This window comes from Mangifera indica, chromosome 20 (genome assembly GCF_011075055.1).
Source record: "Mangifera indica cultivar Alphonso chromosome 20, CATAS_Mindica_2.1, whole genome shotgun sequence".
NCBI lineage: Eukaryota > Viridiplantae > Streptophyta > Magnoliopsida > Sapindales > Anacardiaceae > Mangifera > Mangifera indica.
In genome coordinates, this window is record NC_058156.1 from 9,548,858 (window position 1) to 9,566,555 (window position 17,698).

General features: G+C 26.0%; 1 protein-coding gene across 2 annotated transcripts; it reads left to right on the forward strand.

Annotated features, from left to right (window-relative positions):
- Positions 1–5,691: 5,691 nt before the first annotated feature.
- LOC123204606 (agamous-like MADS-box protein MADS2) lies at positions 5,692–10,969 on the forward strand. Of its 2 annotated transcripts, none has more exons than XM_044621363.1 (8): positions 5,692–6,039; positions 8,433–8,511; positions 8,699–8,760; positions 9,298–9,397; positions 9,900–9,941; positions 10,048–10,089; positions 10,392–10,534; positions 10,613–10,969. In XM_044621363.1, the coding sequence occupies exons 1-8, from the start codon at positions 5,855–5,857 to the stop codon at positions 10,719–10,721; spliced, it is 762 nt and encodes a 253-aa protein (XP_044477298.1). In that variant the 5' UTR covers positions 5,692–5,854; the 3' UTR covers positions 10,722–10,969. The 2 variants fall into 2 exon arrangements, with proteins under 2 accessions (XP_044477298.1, XP_044477297.1); XM_044621362.1 differs by having other exon boundaries at positions 5,694–6,039; positions 8,696–8,760.
- Positions 10,970–17,698: the final 6,729 nt, after the last annotated feature.

Sequence of the window (17,698 nt, forward strand, 5' to 3'; positions counted from 1 at the left end):
AAGGTGAATCGCTTTGTATCAATAATTTGTATCATTTTATATATATATTATATCGTAAAATACGTATTGTGTATTGTAAAATACTGATAACTATGATTATAAGATTAGTATTAACTAATTTAATCGATTGTTTTAACATTTATTATGTTTGTTTACAATTTTTTTTTAGAATATTAATGTCAAGGAAAAACCAATTGAAGTTGAAATATTTCTCTAGATACAATTCAGTTAGTTATGAGAATCTTCATTCAATTTTCTAGGTAAAGCTTGAGGGAACATTAACGAGGATGTTGTCAAGTTCACAATTCTTTTTTTTTTTTTTTTCATCATGGCTTATTGGAGAAGATAATAGGAAGGTAGTGTCAGATCGCCTCGCCTTCTAATGTTAGCGGATGATGTGACTTTTTTTAGTTACCCTTGAGGTGTTGTGTTATGGAATTTGATGTTTAATTCAATGAGATGGGTTATACAAAAGAAGAATGAGGATGTTGACCACCGTCATCTACCTTTTGTAGAGATCCCCTTGATGTTTAATTACACGCTGATGGGTTTTCTTGTTAACTTTTCATTTTCTACATTTACATTACAGCTTTCATCTTCTTCCATATCACATGCAATTGTGTCAATTTCGTATTAGCTGGCAAACAATAGTGATCATCTTTTACAAAAGTGGAAAGTCTATCAGTGTGTCATTCCTTGATACACTAGCTCTTCTAAAAATTTTGTCCTTCTTTCCTTACGATTTACCGTCACATGAAGAGATGTTACTTGTTTCATTTTTTTAGCTAACATTATGAGGCATTGAATGTCTTGATCATCACAAATCTCATAAGGTAATCTATTGATTGTGTTTTCACCATTTATTGCAACATGGATAAGCTTCTATCATAGATTGATTCCCAAACAAAAGCTTAAAGCCTCAAACCAATCCTCTATATATGGTTTCTTGTTTAATTATAAACATTCTCTAATTAATTCCCACTAATGTATCTCGTCATGTTGTTATTTACGAATATCCATTGTTCTTCGTTCCCAACTATAGATACTACTTCAATCATTTTAACAAAACAAAATGGGTTATAACAACATTTTTCATGATACATGAATATACAATGATATTCAACAGTGAATACAGTAATATAATCTACTAAATACCACATGTTAAAAGTAAAATATGTGTGTGTGTGTGTGTGTCTCTCTCTCTATATATATATATATAAACAAATTTATAACCCCTATATTTTCATAAATTTAATGGCCCCAATGGTTGAAAAACTTGCATTTTAGCCCTCTAAGTGTGATTAGGCCTACCTTGTCTACCTTATCCAGATTACTCTTATGATTTCTTCTACTTTTACTCAAATTATAAGTCAAAATCACTTCAATGTCTCATATAAATGTAGAAATGAAGTTAATAAAAGGTTAAAACCATCCTTATAACTAAAATTCACTTTAAAAAAAAAAAAGAATTAAGGAAATAACAAGGTGGGACCTTACCTTATAAATAGTATGATCAACATTCAATCCTAACTTAATCCTATCCAAGATTTCTCTATATTTTACACAAAATCTAATTCCAATTATATAAATAAGATTAAAAATCATATTTATAAGTTAGATTAACAATAAAAGTTTGAAAAATTGACTCAAAAAAAGGTAGAAAAGAAAAATATAGGGTAGGCATGATCGTTTCTACCATCATTCTTACTCACAGTTTCTTTACTTTTCATATATATTTTAAGGAAAACTTTAATAAACTAAATATGATATTATACTTTTAACTAAAATTCACAATGACGGCGAAAAATTGATAAAAGAATATTGAAATTAGAGTTATTTATACTAGAAGCAGATTATGTCCAACCCAAAAATTCTTCAAATGTTTGACTCAATTCTTGAAAAAAAAAATGATGTAATAAAATGTTTATTTACTTGGATTAAAATAAAAATGTTGTTGGATTTGTTGATTTTTAACTGAATTATACATGAAATTGTGGATGAAAAAGAAAGCACAGTTAGGGTTTACATAAGGTTAGAGATGAAAGTAGAATGAGTATTATTTTTGTCTCTTGACTATATTTGTATAATAGATAAAATATTAGCTATAATAGTATATATAGACCAAATAGTTAGAGTATTTTAATAGGCATAATGCATCATAATATATCTTAATTTGGATGTTAATGACTATGAGAATATAGTAATTAAACCGATCCCACTTATTAATTATTTGTTTTGAGTCTCACTTCGATCAATTAATTTGGTAATTAATTAAATGAACTACCACTGCCATATTTTTTTTTTCTTTTTTCTTTTTTGTACACACATATATCACATTGGAATGAGATTATTTATCCGATCATATGATCATTAGATGCTTGATTTGAGAAAGAATAGTTTTTTCTTTTACAATAAAACTATGCGTATATACTTTTGATATATAATTTAGATACATATATGATGTGTCATTATATAATTAGATAATTTTTAGTTAAAGATAAAATAACATTAATCATATGATGACACATCATTTATATACGTAAATTATGTATAGAAAATATGTATATATAGCATTGCTCCTTTTTTTAATGTTTAATTAGGACTTTTATGGGCATATGAGATCATGTTTTGATTAAAATTCTAATAATAAAATCAATCCTCCTAATTAAAAACAATAAGCAGTGGTAATGAATATTTTGTCAATTTTTTTTTTTTAACCGGGACTTTGCTCATATTGGTTAAACGAGTAAATCTAAAGTATAGTAACTGGACCCACAACCATTGCATTAGATAAATCAAGGTTTCACAAATATAACAGAAGTTCAAACCTAGACCTTTATCTTAGAAGTTTTACCATTTTGTCAATCTTAATTGAGACCCTTATTTTTATCTTTTTTTTTTTTTTTTTATTTATGAATGAAAACACTCAAATTCAGTAAAATATAAACCTTAATTTAATGCTCCTTAAAGTGTTGGCCTTCATTATATACAGTCAAGAATGGCAAAAAAAAATTAGAAAAAAATAGTAAAAAGAAACCCTTTTATCATTATATAAACTAGACCAAACAAAACTGATCCATTGAAATTCCTCAATTTTTTCCCAGATGTCTATATCTTTATTATTATTTTTTCTTATTTTGTTTAGCAGATAATTAAATAAATAAACAAACACAAAAGGTGAAACCATTCATCTTATAATATTATGCCTTTATGCTTACTATTAATTTTTTTCTCCTTCTAGAGCTAACCCAATGTCGGTTATATACATAAGTTTGCATACAAAGATTTTCATATAAAATAACCTGGCATGATATGCTTGGATAAATTCCTATAAAAGGTAAAGAAATTTCATCACTTTGTGTAAATTAGACTTTATAGATTTGAAGTAAGTGTTGTATTAAGCCAACCAAATATTACTCATGAATTAATCTTAATACATTAGTAAAAAGTAATAATAAAACGCCTACAATAATACCCAAAGGGTTAATAAAATTGATAGAGTATTAGAAATTTTAGGAAAAAAAAACATAAGTTAGAGTCTCTATTATTGAAAAAAAAAAGGCCTTAACAAGGGGTAAATTTGTTCTAATTTCTTCTGTTTTGGTCGTTAATACTTTAATAAAAGAAGTTATAACGATAAGATTTTTCCTTCGTCAAAACTTTTTAATGACGAGAAATAAACTTTTAACAATCGTTCTCCCCTTGTTAAACTCATAAATTTATTTGGTTTTAATGAAAATATAAATAATTAGTCGCTAAAATAAAAAAAAAAACTTATAACAATAGATATTATCCTCTTGTAGGTTCGATCACCTATCCTGGGTTAGTACTTTGGGTTTATCCATTCAATCAATACTAAAAAAAAAATACCTCTCTAATGATATATTAAAATTCATGAATTTGACCAATTCACAATTGTGTATAAAGAGTAAATTAGAAGTGCAATAAAATTAATTGCAGAATGCTGTAGTTCATTTGTACTTAATGTTATTTAATAAGGAAAGGTCCACATGCTGCATTCAATATGAAACAAAATTCATTATATTATAAATAATTGAATTTTTAAAATAAACAATGTATACTTATTTATTTAACAAGATAATTAAATGGAACTTAGAAATTTTGTTGACTTATGAAAAATAATTATCTACATTTGAGATGTATATCATTTTTAACATGATAAATGAGAAACTGACTGTCCTTATACACACACACACACACACACACACACACACAAGTATGTATGTATGTATTAATTATGGGGTTGTTTTAAGATTTTTTTACAAGCGAAAAAATGGTAAATATGTGGTGAACCATAAACCCTACAATCATAATGCAGTTTAGGGGTGTGGATAGTTCAATTTCAATTGTAAAATTGAATTAAATAGTTTAAAAATTATGATTTTGTTTATAAACTAGTTTAATTTGAGTTGATAAATTTAAAAAAAATTAATTTGCAATTTGGATAGTTTTTAATCTGAACCAAACTCTAACTCGTTTTTTTTAAATATATATATACTCATTTTTCTTTATATATTTATTGTATATGTATTTTATATTTATTTTACATATTTATTTTATATCATGTTTAAAACTTAAAATTGTTTGGTTTGGTTTGAATTTTTCAAACTGCATTTTTAGTTTAATTTAAAAAAGTTATTAAATTATATTAAACCAGACCATGCATACCTTTAAGATATTGATTAGATACACATCTTTGATCTACATGTTAAAAATTTTAGAACGTGTATTGGAGGATGATTCTATATAGTTTTTTTCATTATCGGAAACCTTGCATATTTTTGTAAACATGTAAACTTGGGGATTCCACAGCTCATCTACTCAAGCCAACCCCTCATGTCATGACGTCTTTTGATATTACTTTTGTCATTCCTTCTTCGGATTAAAATAATATTTTATGGAAAATATCATAATATATATATATATATGTGTGTGTGTGTGTGTGTGTGTGTGTGTGTGTGTGTGTGTATGTATTCTCCAATAAAAATATGTTAAAATTCAAAATATTTTTCATGTGTCAACAAAGGTAATTCTATATGTGTTTTTTTTTTTTTAACAAATAAATATTAATTGAGTTGAATCGTCCATTCAAAATTAAATTAATTTCACTAAATAAATAAAACTTCATATATAATATATAATCGACTTCACAATCATTATACTAAAAAAATCCAGGATCTCCGCATTTATTGCATATTATAAAGTTTGTAAAGTTTGGTCCCTATTTCAAAAAATAGTGACATTTGCATTGAAGAATAATGATTAAATAAAAAATAAATTATGATTTAAATATTGCAAGCTGAGAAAAGTTGGTGATCAATTATGAGAGTAGTATTGGCATCCAGTGGTCAGTAGACATTACTATGGCAAGCTTTTGTATTACATGTTGACATCCACAGGGCATTGCTACGTCGCAAAGACATCATATGGTAAAATCATAAACAAAATAAAAATAAAATGGCTTAAAATAGCATTTCTGTAAACAGAAATTTCAATTGTTTAATGGTTAAATTGAATAGAGATGGCGCAAAAACCAGCAGGAAACAATGAAGAACCTGGGATTTCTACGGTTTTTAAGCAGTTACAGAAAAAATAAAAAATTCTGACTGAGATACATACAGAAAGAAACAGTATCTAACAAGTATAAAGGTAAAAAGCAAAGCATAATAAAAACGTCACTCTCTTCAACCATTTCCCGGGTTTCCTGTTCTCTCTTATATTTTCTCTCTTAATGCCCTATAAACACACTTTTTCATTAAAGTTTCTTGCTTGTTAACCAAGACCAGAAACAGCTTAAAGAAAGGGAAATCAGAGAAACAAAAATAAAAAAAATATGGGAAGAGGAAGAGTTGAACTGAAGAGGATAGAGAACAAAATTAATAGGCAGGTTACATTTGCTAAGAGAAGAAATGGGTTGCTTAAAAAAGCTTATGAACTCTCTGTTCTTTGTGATGCTGAAGTTGCTCTCATCATTTTCTCCAACCGGGGGAAACTATATGAATTTTGTAGCAGTTCTAGGTATTATCTTTTTCTAATTTTCCTCTAAAATTTTCAATCTTTCTCTCTGTGTAACTTTATGTGTTTCAATGGCCATTCAAGCTGACCTCTCTCTTAGTTATGAATGTTTGATCAAGATCTACACTTTAGAAGAGATTTATTGTTACGTGTTTGATGAGGTTTTGTGGTTTTCATAAGCAAAGACATGTCATTTTTCCCCTCGATCTCTTTCAATTTTCTTGAAAACTTTGGTTTAGGGTAATCTTATTTGCTCCACCTTTCTCTGGTTTGATTATTTCTCATTTTTCAAGAGAAATAAACCCTTTTTTTCATTTGTGGAGGTTCTTGTTAAGATCTCCTATCCCTTTTTCTTGTCTTGGATTCTTATAGTATTAATCTAGGTTTTTTTTTTCATAAGCAAAGAATATTTACCAAAAAAATTGTTTTATTTTTAGATATTTCTCACTTTTCTACCTAATTTTTGGGCAATAAGTACTAAAGGGTGAGATGGGTAGCTGTTTATGCAAATTATACATATTTTTTCATCTAAAATCAACAAAACTTCAAAGCTTGATCACTGGTTTTTTTCATGGAGGTTCAATCTTTGTGGATTACTTTCTTAATAAAAAATAATTTAACTTTTTGTGAAGTTGTTAGATCGCGGCAACTGGTGCTAACTTCTTGACCCTCATTATTATCAGTTTCAGGTCTAAGTCTAATACTGATTTAATTACTGTTGTGATTCGCTGCCATGGATGTGATGTTTTACAGAGTTTAGTTAGCTGCACTTTGTGGTGCAACTAAAACAAGGAAAGAGAGAGAAAAAAAAAATTATGATTTTCTTCATCTAAAGCTGCAGATCTGTAAATCCCATCAAAGCAAGTTTTTTTTAGTTCGAGGTTCCTTCTTTTTACTGGTTTTTCTTCACAAAATAATTTCATCTCTCTGTATTATCAAGTTACAATAACGGTTTGAGAAACATAAAGTCTGATATATACTGAAGTCTGATCAATTTAGAATAATATTTTTTTCTAGGAATTTATTTAATTTTATATTTCTTTCTACTGGAAAAACACCATGATCTTTAACATTTCTGTTTCCATTCATTTTCTCTTTTATTTTATTTTATTTATTTATTTTGTATTTTAGGTTATACTCTTTTCTTTTGTTCTTTGTGTTAATAATTATTAGGTTTATAAATATGAAGGTTTTTGGAGTGAAAAAGGGTAGAAAAATCCCATTTACATGGGTCTAAACCTGAAGCAAGCTTTCCTATTTGTTTTATTTTTGTGTTTTATGGTGTTCTTTTTTGTCTAATATTGTTTATATATGACTCTCACACACGTCAACACAATATTAATAAAAGAAAAAATAATTTAAAAAAAAAAAAAGATTTACTGAAGTGTTTTGAATCTGATTGTGAGTTTGCTTTGATAATGGGAAAAAGAAGGAAAAAAAAATGGAAATGCAGTGTTTGAGTTCACTTATGGATATTTTTTTCTTTCAGAAAAATAGTTTTGAAATGGTATAAAATAGTTTTGGTGCTTTGTTTTCAAGTGAAAACTGAATCGATGAAGACTGAAATTAACATATTTAGCTTTAATTTTTTGAGATGCCTTGATTATATGTTTTCCTTTATTTATTGATGATTAAAACTTCATTTCTGTAAATATTAGGGCCTTGATTATATGCTTATGGAAACTGACGTTCCTCTTATTATTAATCAACTTTTGTACAATGTTGTTACATTTATAGACAATTTTTTTTTTTAAGTAAAATTATATTAAACAAAAAAAAATAACGACCCTACAAACGAGGTTCTAGAAACAACCTAAACTCATTCTGTCCAATGGGCAAGGATAACATACCAAGACTAGAGACTTTGTATTGATCAAGGGCAAGGATAGCATTAGCAAAAACCTGTTATTTTTTGAGCCGGGGTTTTGTCTTATTGTTGTATAGAGAAATTTTGTATGCCGACTCTTAAATTCTATTATTGTAAGAACTTTGAAAAACCTTCTAACCGGGGTAATTTTTTGTTTTTGTTGAATTGGATTGGTTGTAACCTAGGAAAATGTCTCACGGTTCAATCAGAGTTTACTTTCTTGTTGACTTGTAGCTTTTTGTATAGAGATTTGTATCTTTGCCTTTTCAACAAAGATGAGCATAGGTTGTTTTCTAAGGTTTCTTATTTCGAGACCCGGTCATGTTTCTTCTGCTTATATATAGTTAAAAAAAAAAAAAATACTCATTGCAGTACTTTATGGTATTCATAGCTTTAAGGGTTTGTTTCTATTTATAAGTTTGATGTTTTAATAGTTTCTGTTTAAATCTTTAATTTCCGTGATCTGATTTTCATATTATTGAACTATTTCTATGTTTTCTTTATTTGTTTCTTTCTGAATCTTAATCAGCATGATGAAAACTCTTGAGCGATACCAAAGGTGTAGCTATGGTGCACTGGATACTAACCGTGCAAGCAATGAGTCACAGGTAAATGAAAGCACACATGTAAAACTGTGACTTACTTGATATAATAGTTGTGAGTCCGATCACTATATCTTAGGTTTATTCATCCAACAAATGCAAACGGATCTCTGGTTATACAGGAAAAAAAAAAAAACCACAGTTTCATCCATGAAAAAACAAATATATAATTGTTATTATGTTGATGCAGCAGGGAACTTACCAGGAGTATTTGAAGCTGAAAACAACAGTTGAGGTCCTGCAGCGATCTCAAAGGTTATTTTCTACAATTGCTTTTCTTTGAATCATTTTAATTTTAGACAATCAAAACCTGATTCCTTTGTTGATAAGAATAGAGAAACAATCAAATTATACGCACAAACAATGAGTATAAACTTTAGTACAAATGATGGCATATCACCATGTGATTGGGTGATTATACTCCCAAAGTTAACTTGAGTGACAATAGAAGGGTTTTCATGTATAGAAGGCATGGGTTTAAATCATCTCTAACGATATTTCAAAATTAAATTTTTAATTTACCTAGTTCAATAGATGTTGAGCTGGCATTCAACTTAGGGTTTTACCTATTCGGTGTAGTTGGTTCGACCTTGAAAAAGCAACTTGAGTCAAATGGGGTTCCTTTTTACTAAAAAAGATACCCAATCTCAGGTGGGATTCCTTATTACAGAAGAAACACTTAATCACATGATAAAATATTATCATTTATACTTAAGTTTATACTCATTGTTTGTATACATAGTACTACTCATAGAAAAATTATGGTGATTAATATATTTTGAAATGGTTTAGAAACCTTCTGGGAGAAGATCTGGGTCCATTGAGCACAAAAGAGCTTGACCAACTTGAGAATCAGCTAGAGACATCCTTGAAGCATATCAGAACTACAAAGGTAAGCATATGAAAAATGTAATATGAAGTTAGTCTAAATTTATGTTTCAAAATGGTTTGAAAAAAAGAAAGTTTAGGCATCATGGTCACCAAACTAAGGAAGTCACATTTGTAATACGAAAGTTTAGTAAACCCTAAACCTATTTGGAATTTTACTTGCTATATTTATACATACTGAGCACATCTTCAAGAATCTTTGAAGTCTGATTCTCATGTCCCCATTATTCATAAAAAAATGATACCAACTTTTAGATTCTCTGTCTTTCTCTTCATTTCCATTATCAGCTTCATTCACCCTTTTTCTCTGCTGTGTTGTCTCTCAGCTCATCTTTTATTGTCTCAAAAGATGATTCTGATGATTCTCAGAACATATTTCTTTTTTTTTTTTTTTCAATTTGATCTCATGTAAACTGGTTTTCCTGGGGCTATTGAAAAAATGCTTCATGGAAATTTATTTTGGAGAAATTCTCTCAGTATTATTTTCCTCTTTCAATGATTTACAGACCCAATTTATGGTTGATCAGCTTTCCGAACTTCAAAAGAGGGTAAGTTCAAGTCATAAACATGTGAATAGTTCTTTAAAATTCATGATGCTATTGCTAAATGCCTTTTTTTTTTTTAAATATATATTTTAACTTGTAATTGATTCAGGAACAAATGCTTGTTGAAACTAACAAGGCTCTCAGAAAGAAGGTATGATTTTCTCCTTCTCATAAATTAGGGTTGTGTATAATTCGATTTAAACCGTAAAACTAAATTAAACAGTTTAAAAATTAAAGTTTGATTTGGTTTATAAAACTAATCGATTTTTGTTGATCGATTAAAAAAACAATTTACGGTTTGGTTTGCAATTTGGATGGCTTACAAACCGAATCAAATCGTAAATCATATTTTTTTTAATTACATATATATAAAACCATTTAAAAAAAATTTCAATAAGCAAATTATGTATACCATTTGTTTTTATATATATTTTGTCATTTTCTTTATATCAGTTTGAGGAAACCAGTGCTCAAGTTCCTTTTCGACTGGCATGGGATCAAGCTGGAGTACAAAACATGGCATACAACACTCGTCTCCCCGCTCAGTCAGAAGGGTTTTTCCAGCCCCTGGGAGCCAACTCCACCATTAACATGGGGTATCTCAAAGAACTTTCACTGACCCACAAAAAGACACTGAAAATTCTAAACTCAAGCTGCTCTTTAACTTGTTGCAGATACAATCCAATGGCGGTGGCCTCTTCTGGTGCGGCGGAGGTGGTGAGTGTCAGCGTTGCAGGGCAAACTCAGACTGTCAATGGATACATTCCAGGATGGATGCTTTGATAATGGAGTCTTTTTGCTTGCTTGGCCTCTATGGTGATTTTGGTCATCTTCTTCATGCAGCATGTAATTAATTATTTATATATATATATGTATGTGCAAACTTTGAGTATTATTTGTAATTTGTGTAGTGGAACAAATGATGATGCTTTTATTTTATTTTATTTTATTTTATATATATGTATGCTTTGTACTTCATGTAAAGCCTCTAAACCTTTCAATAATTTTGCTGGGTGTGCTGGGTATTTTCATTTTTTATTGTTTACTTTGATGTTGATTCTGGTATCTAGGGAGGGATCAAAGCAACAACTCATTCTTCAAGAATGTAGGAATTTTTAAATATGTTTTATACCTTTACAATTTAATATTTTTGATAATTGTGAGCTATGTATGTAGCATAAAAACAAAAACGAAAAATGCAAAAACGAGATCATTGAAACGTATTTTCTCAAAAACATGAGAAACGAAAATATAGGAAAACATATAAATATGAAAATTATAAGGGTTTTTTTAAATATCCAATTTTACAAAAATACAATAATTGATATTTCTTTAAAAAATAGTAAAATACAAAAAGTTTTACCGCACTCAGTCAAATTGATCTATCAACTAATAATTAAATAAATAGTATATATCAAATCTGATAAACCAATTTTTTGTATATTTGTCGATAGTTGGAGAAAAATAAAAAAGAGATGAGTTTTAACACACTGGAGAGGAGACAAAATCAAAGTTAGACTTTGAACTTGTAAAGAGAAGTAAAACATGAAATCGATTCATGTTTCTGAATAGATTTTTGTGTATATGAATTTAACCTTGATATAGAAGGGATTTTAGTGGGCCTGAATGGACCCTAAAGAAGTTGATGGGCTTAAAAATAATGGGCCCAAACCTACAAGCAAGAAATGTTTGTGGGTACTAAAAGCACCGACAATAACTTACAAAGTAATTTTTATTCAATAAAATTATATGTATATATTTTTTATATTTAATTTAGATATATAAATAATATATTATTATATAATTAGATAATTTTAAATTACAAATAAAATAACATCTAATCACATAATGACACATCATCTGTATACCCAAATTATATACATATAGCATTGCTCATTTTTATTTTCCATTTGATGGGGACTTAAATGTAATCAACATAATATCCACTTGCTTAGGAAATAAAATTCAATTCAAAATTTTAATAGGGAAAAAATATAAAGAAGGCAAGTTTGAGACTGAAAGCTCTTCCTTTCATCCTTTTGTAAAGACTTAAAGAACACAAAACAGAATCATATTCAATTATATATATTTTTTTTTATTCTCTAAGTAGAAAAGGGTATAGGCGAAGTGTAACTTAAAGCTTATAAAATGGGACTATTCTCATCATCATTATCAAAATGACCCCATTTCTGCACTTTTTTCTGTTCATCTTATCTTGGACCATTTTTCACAACCAAAAAGTCTCACCAATTTCTTATTTAAAATTGTCATAAAAATCAAATTATAAAAAAAAAAAAAAATCTTGGTGGTAAAGCAATCTAACTTTAAGGTAGAAAGTTTAGATCCAAGTTTTCTTAATAATTTATCAAAATAATACTTTTATCTAACTTGATTCAGTAGTTATGGGTTGGTCATTGGACCCAAGATTTATCTGCTCAGTGTAATTGATTCGATTTATAAATAATGATCCAATTCAGATGAAATTCCTCATTACTAAAAAAAAATTAAACAATTAATATAACTACTAGTGTTTTTAAAATTAAACCAATGATTGAACTGGTCATTTTACTGGTTCACATTTTAACCGATCTAACCAGACAATCAATCAATTTAACGTATTATCAAATTATTATATATTTCTAAAATAGTATCAAATATTTATCATATTTGTAAATATAAAATATGTGAAACATATAAAATATAATTTCAAATATGTTAATTAAATAATTGATATTTCATTACATAGAAAAAGAAAAAAACTAATCACAAATTATTAGTTTTAAGTAATTTTTTTGATTCAACGGATTTATTGAATTTGATCGAACTTTAAATAAATCGATATTTATATATAAATTAAATCAGATTATAAAATCAGCCTAAATTATGTATTAATTTATAATTTAATTAGTTAAATTAAATGATCATATTAGATTTTAAAAACAGTGATAAATAGATCTAAGCAACTTGACATCACATAAATAGGGATGTTTGCTTTTTCTTTTGACCAGTTAAATCATAAATGAGACCCCGATAACAATGGTACATAGTGGGCAAACTCAACTCAGATTCACTATACAAGGTTATACTTGGAATATACACAAATATAATACAAGCTTATAATATAAATTTGTTTTATGCAATAAAATTATACATATATATATATATATATATATATATATATATATATATATATATATATATATATATATATATATATATATTTTAGGTTTATAATTAGATATTTTTAAATTTAAAATAAAATAATATTTAATAATATAATAATACATATAAGTGTGTATATATTAGTATAATGTTGCTCTTTGTCCTCATGTCAACCCAATGCTAGAGTTGAATCTGTTGATTAGTGATCAAATTAAATTAGTAAATTATTTAAATAAATATTAAAAATAATTTTATATAATTAATTATTAAATATAAAATCTGAATTATATAACTAACAATATTAATTTGACTTGATGGGACACATACACCAAAAAATAAGCTTTCATTCGTAAGGTTTAGTTTGTTACATTTTATGTTAATAGTATTGGAGGATATAGACAACTTAATCTTGTAAGATAATTAATCTTAGTGTCTGTTTGCTCAATTCCCTAATATTGTATTAAGGAAATGAACATGACGTCTAACAATTCTTGAGAATTTGACAAATTCACCTTATGATTGAGTAGGTTTGGATATGATTCGAACTGGTTCAGTCTCAAAAGTCAAGTTAGCTTGATTCAGTTTGATTTGAATTTAAACTGAAAGATTTAACTTATTTTTTAAACCAAATCGAACTCAAGTTAGGAGATGTTAAACTCAAGTTCAAGTGGAATTCATATCTCGAATTAATAGTTCAAATTTGTGGTTTGAATCAATTCAAATTGGTGGTTTGACTTGAATTCATTACTCGAATCAATAATTTTGAATATTATTTGAGTAAAACGATATCATTTTGTTAATAAATCATGAACATGAGTTACGAATTTGAGTCATAAATTCGAACCATGAATTAGAGCTAAATTAAACTACAAATTTAAATCATTAATTTGAGTAATTAATTCAAATTGAACTAACTTGAACTTAACAAAGCTAAATTATTTTTTATTCTAACCGAACTTAATTTTGGTTCGACAAACTCAAATTGAACTTAAATCAAATCATTTTTTATTTTAATCAAACTTGATGTATTTAGACTCAACCTAGTTTGTATCTAATTTTATAATTAAATATTATTTTATTTTTAATTAAAAATTATTTAATTATATAATAATATATTATATTTATTTATATATTTAAAAGAATATACAAATAGTTTTGTTTCCTAAGTCAAATATTAAAGGACAAAGGCGTAAATATCCCACGTGAAAAAAGGGAAAAAATTCCTTGGAACGGATATTGAGGCAGGTGAAGACAAAGGGAGCATTCGCTTTCAGATTAACCATTCAATGGCAAGTCTGCCGGTGAAATAGAAAAGACAAGTGTCGACGATAAATAGCAGCAGAAACCTATTGGGCCACCCCCACGTGCTAAACCTCAATTGAAATTTGTACTGGAGCCTGACCCAGACCCAGACCCAGACCCAGATCCAACTAAGGTCATGATATTTTTGACCCGTTTTTCACCAAAATGGTGAAACACTTTTCCATTCATTTTCCACGAGCTTTCCTTTTCCTCTGTTCTTGTCATTTTCTTCTAGGACTTACTCCGAATGCTTTTACTTCCACCATCAATACACCTTTATTACTTTCTTCGTGATTTGTTTTTCATATAAAATTTGGCAGGACTTTACATCATAATTGCCATCTTCATTTAATGTAAAAAGGCTCTAATCTTACTTACTTACAATTTTGCCGCTATTAACATATTAACTAGATAAAAGTAACATTTCTCAAAAAATAAATAAATTAATAATTAATAAAATTAATAAAATATTAAATTTTTTAAAAAATAATCCTGAATTTAAATATCTGTCATACTTATAAAAGGTTTAGTCTTAAAATACGTTTTCATCGTTATAAAATTACTGAAATATTAAAAGTCGTGAGTTTAAGTTTTTGTCGCGTTTGTTAAATGTTTAATTTTAAAACACTTTTCCACTGTTGACATAAATAATATTTTCTCACTCAAAATTAAACTTTTTTAATAAAATAATATTATTAAGGAGTAAACTTATTATTTTATCCGTTTTGATTTTATTTTTTAAAATTGTAGTATAATTTTAATTAAAAATAAAAAATAATATTTTAAATATTTAAATTATATAAGAAGTTTTTTATTTTCATTTTCTTTCACCCTCACCCTCATCCAAATTGTGTTTTTATCGTAAAATTATATATCAAAAGGTAAACTGTAATTTTTAAAATATTATGAGTCTTTTTAAAAATTTTCAAGGGTTATTGGAAATTCAAAAAAAGTTTGGGTCTTCTGAAAATTTTTAAAATATTAATCTATCTCCCATAATTTAAAAAATGACAGTTACATACCATAAAGAATTAAACATAATGCAACAAATTATAGATGTAAATATCATATTACAACTATTGAAATCATGCAGTAGTTTCAAAATATATGAGAGTTTGAAAAAATTTCAAAAATTAATTTGTGAGTTTTTAAACTTTTTTAAAACTTAAATTATCATGTTTAAAATCTTTTGGGTCTGATGGAAATTTTTTTTTTGTTTTTTCAATTAATAAAAAATATTACCATTTTACTCTTATGTTATTAGTTTTTTTATTAGAGTTTGATTTTAAGTAAAAAAATATTATTTATGCTAATTAAGAGTGGCGTGCTAATTAACAGTGTTTGCCTAACACTTGCTTGCCATTACAGTGCAAGCCCTGTAGACCAATGACATCAAATCTTTTACATGTGATAGTTGCACTATGTATCATATTATATATTAAAATTTTAATTTTTTATATGATATCATAATATATAATATAATTTTTAAAAAATAAAATATTAACAAAAAAATAAAAAAACTCTAATTAACATATCATTAATTTAGAAAATATTATAAATATCTGTAAAAATTTAAATTTTTTTATATACACTTTTATTACATCACCGTTTTTTTTAAAAAGTATATCAATGCATATCGATAATATGTATTATATCATATTAATTCTATAGATCTCATAATATATATCGTTTTATATTTGTATCATATCATATCATAAGATACGTATCATATATCATAAAATACTGATAACTATGATAGCTTATACATAATTCAGTTTTAAGTATTTAACTAAATATTTAAGTGATATATTGTTATATGATTGAGTGTTATTTTATTATTAATTTAAAATCATATTATTTGTATATTTAATTTGATACTTAAATACTAACGTTTCTTAAAACTATTTTTTGTGTATAATTTATTATTTTATTAAAAAGTAATATTATATATATACATTTTTAATATATAATTTAAGTGTATATATATAATATGATTAAATAATACTTTATTTTTAATTTAAAATTATTTAATAGTATAATGATATATTATCGATATATCTAATTTTCGTGTTAAAAATAAATAAATAAAATTTATTATTTTATTAAAATATTTAATACAAATATTTTTATAATAAGCATGAATTAAATTGTCTGAAAAAGTTAGTCCCATTCCTGTTCTGAAAAAGTTCAATTGATTTATGTGTTGGTTTAAACTATTTATCATAGCTTAATTATTATCATTAATTGACAATTTTAATGTCTTTCGTCCCAGTACTTCATCTACATTTACCTGTTCCTCAATAGTCTTAAAATAAATGCAACTCACCAAATCTAGTGCTACTTACGAAGTAAACTCTAAATAAAGTAGATCTGATTGGCCCAACCAAATGCCAACGTGCCTACTAATGACACGTGGCAGATGAAAAGAGGAAAGAGATAAGGGTAAAATGTTATGGGATTCGATTAAAAATAAAAGCACATATCCATATTTTTTAATTGTAATTTAAGTATATAAATAATATTTTATTATATAATTATATAATTTTAAATTAAAGATAAATTAATATATAATTATATGATAATATATAATTTATATATTTAAATTATATATAAATTATATATAATATTATTCTTTTATTAATATAAAACTTTACATAATTTGATTCAAATCATTTAAAAATTATAGTTTAATTTAGTTAATAAAAAAAATTATGATTTAAGTTGTAGTTTGAAGGATTTTTAAAACGAGCTAAACTATAAATAATATTTATTTATATATAAAAAATCATATTTGACAAAAAATTTCGATAGATAATTAGGTATATTACTTGTTTTTTATATATATTTTGTCATTTTTATATGTTTATTATAAATATATATATTCATTTTATATGCTATAATTTAAATTGTATTTTTTAATTTTATTTTATTTTATTCAAAAGATAAAATAATTTAATTTAATTTAAATTTTTTAAAATTGTTTTTTAATTTAATTTGAAAAAATTATTAAACCTCACCATGCCAGAGAAGGCCCATCGCTAAGATATGGTAACAATCAAGTTCAACTCTTAATGTTTATCTCATTTATTTTTTTGTCTACTTAGATTTGAGATATTAAAAAATTATTAAAATAATATTAATTTTATCATAATTATATTTTTTGGTTAATTTTTTAATATTAAAATATTTTTATTTTTAATTAATATAATAAAAATATATATATAATATTTTTGAATAATTATATTAATAATATTTAAATAAAATAATATCTTAATATTTTTTATTACACTTAATCA

What these genes read in the sequence shown, in the direction of transcription:
- LOC123204606 (XM_044621362.1), top strand. Translation starts at nt 5,855, where the DNA reads ATGGGAAGAGGAAGAGTTGAACTGAAGAGGATAGAGAACAAAATTAAT. An exon ending in TTTCCGAACTTCAAAAGAGG is followed by an intron (nt 9,942 to 10,047) that starts GTAAGTTCAAGT and finishes TAATTGATTCAG; the next exon opens with GAACAAATGCTTGTTGAAAC. An exon ending in ACAAGGCTCTCAGAAAGAAG is followed by an intron (nt 10,090 to 10,391) that starts GTATGATTTTCT and finishes TCTTTATATCAG; the next exon opens with TTTGAGGAAACCAGTGCTCA.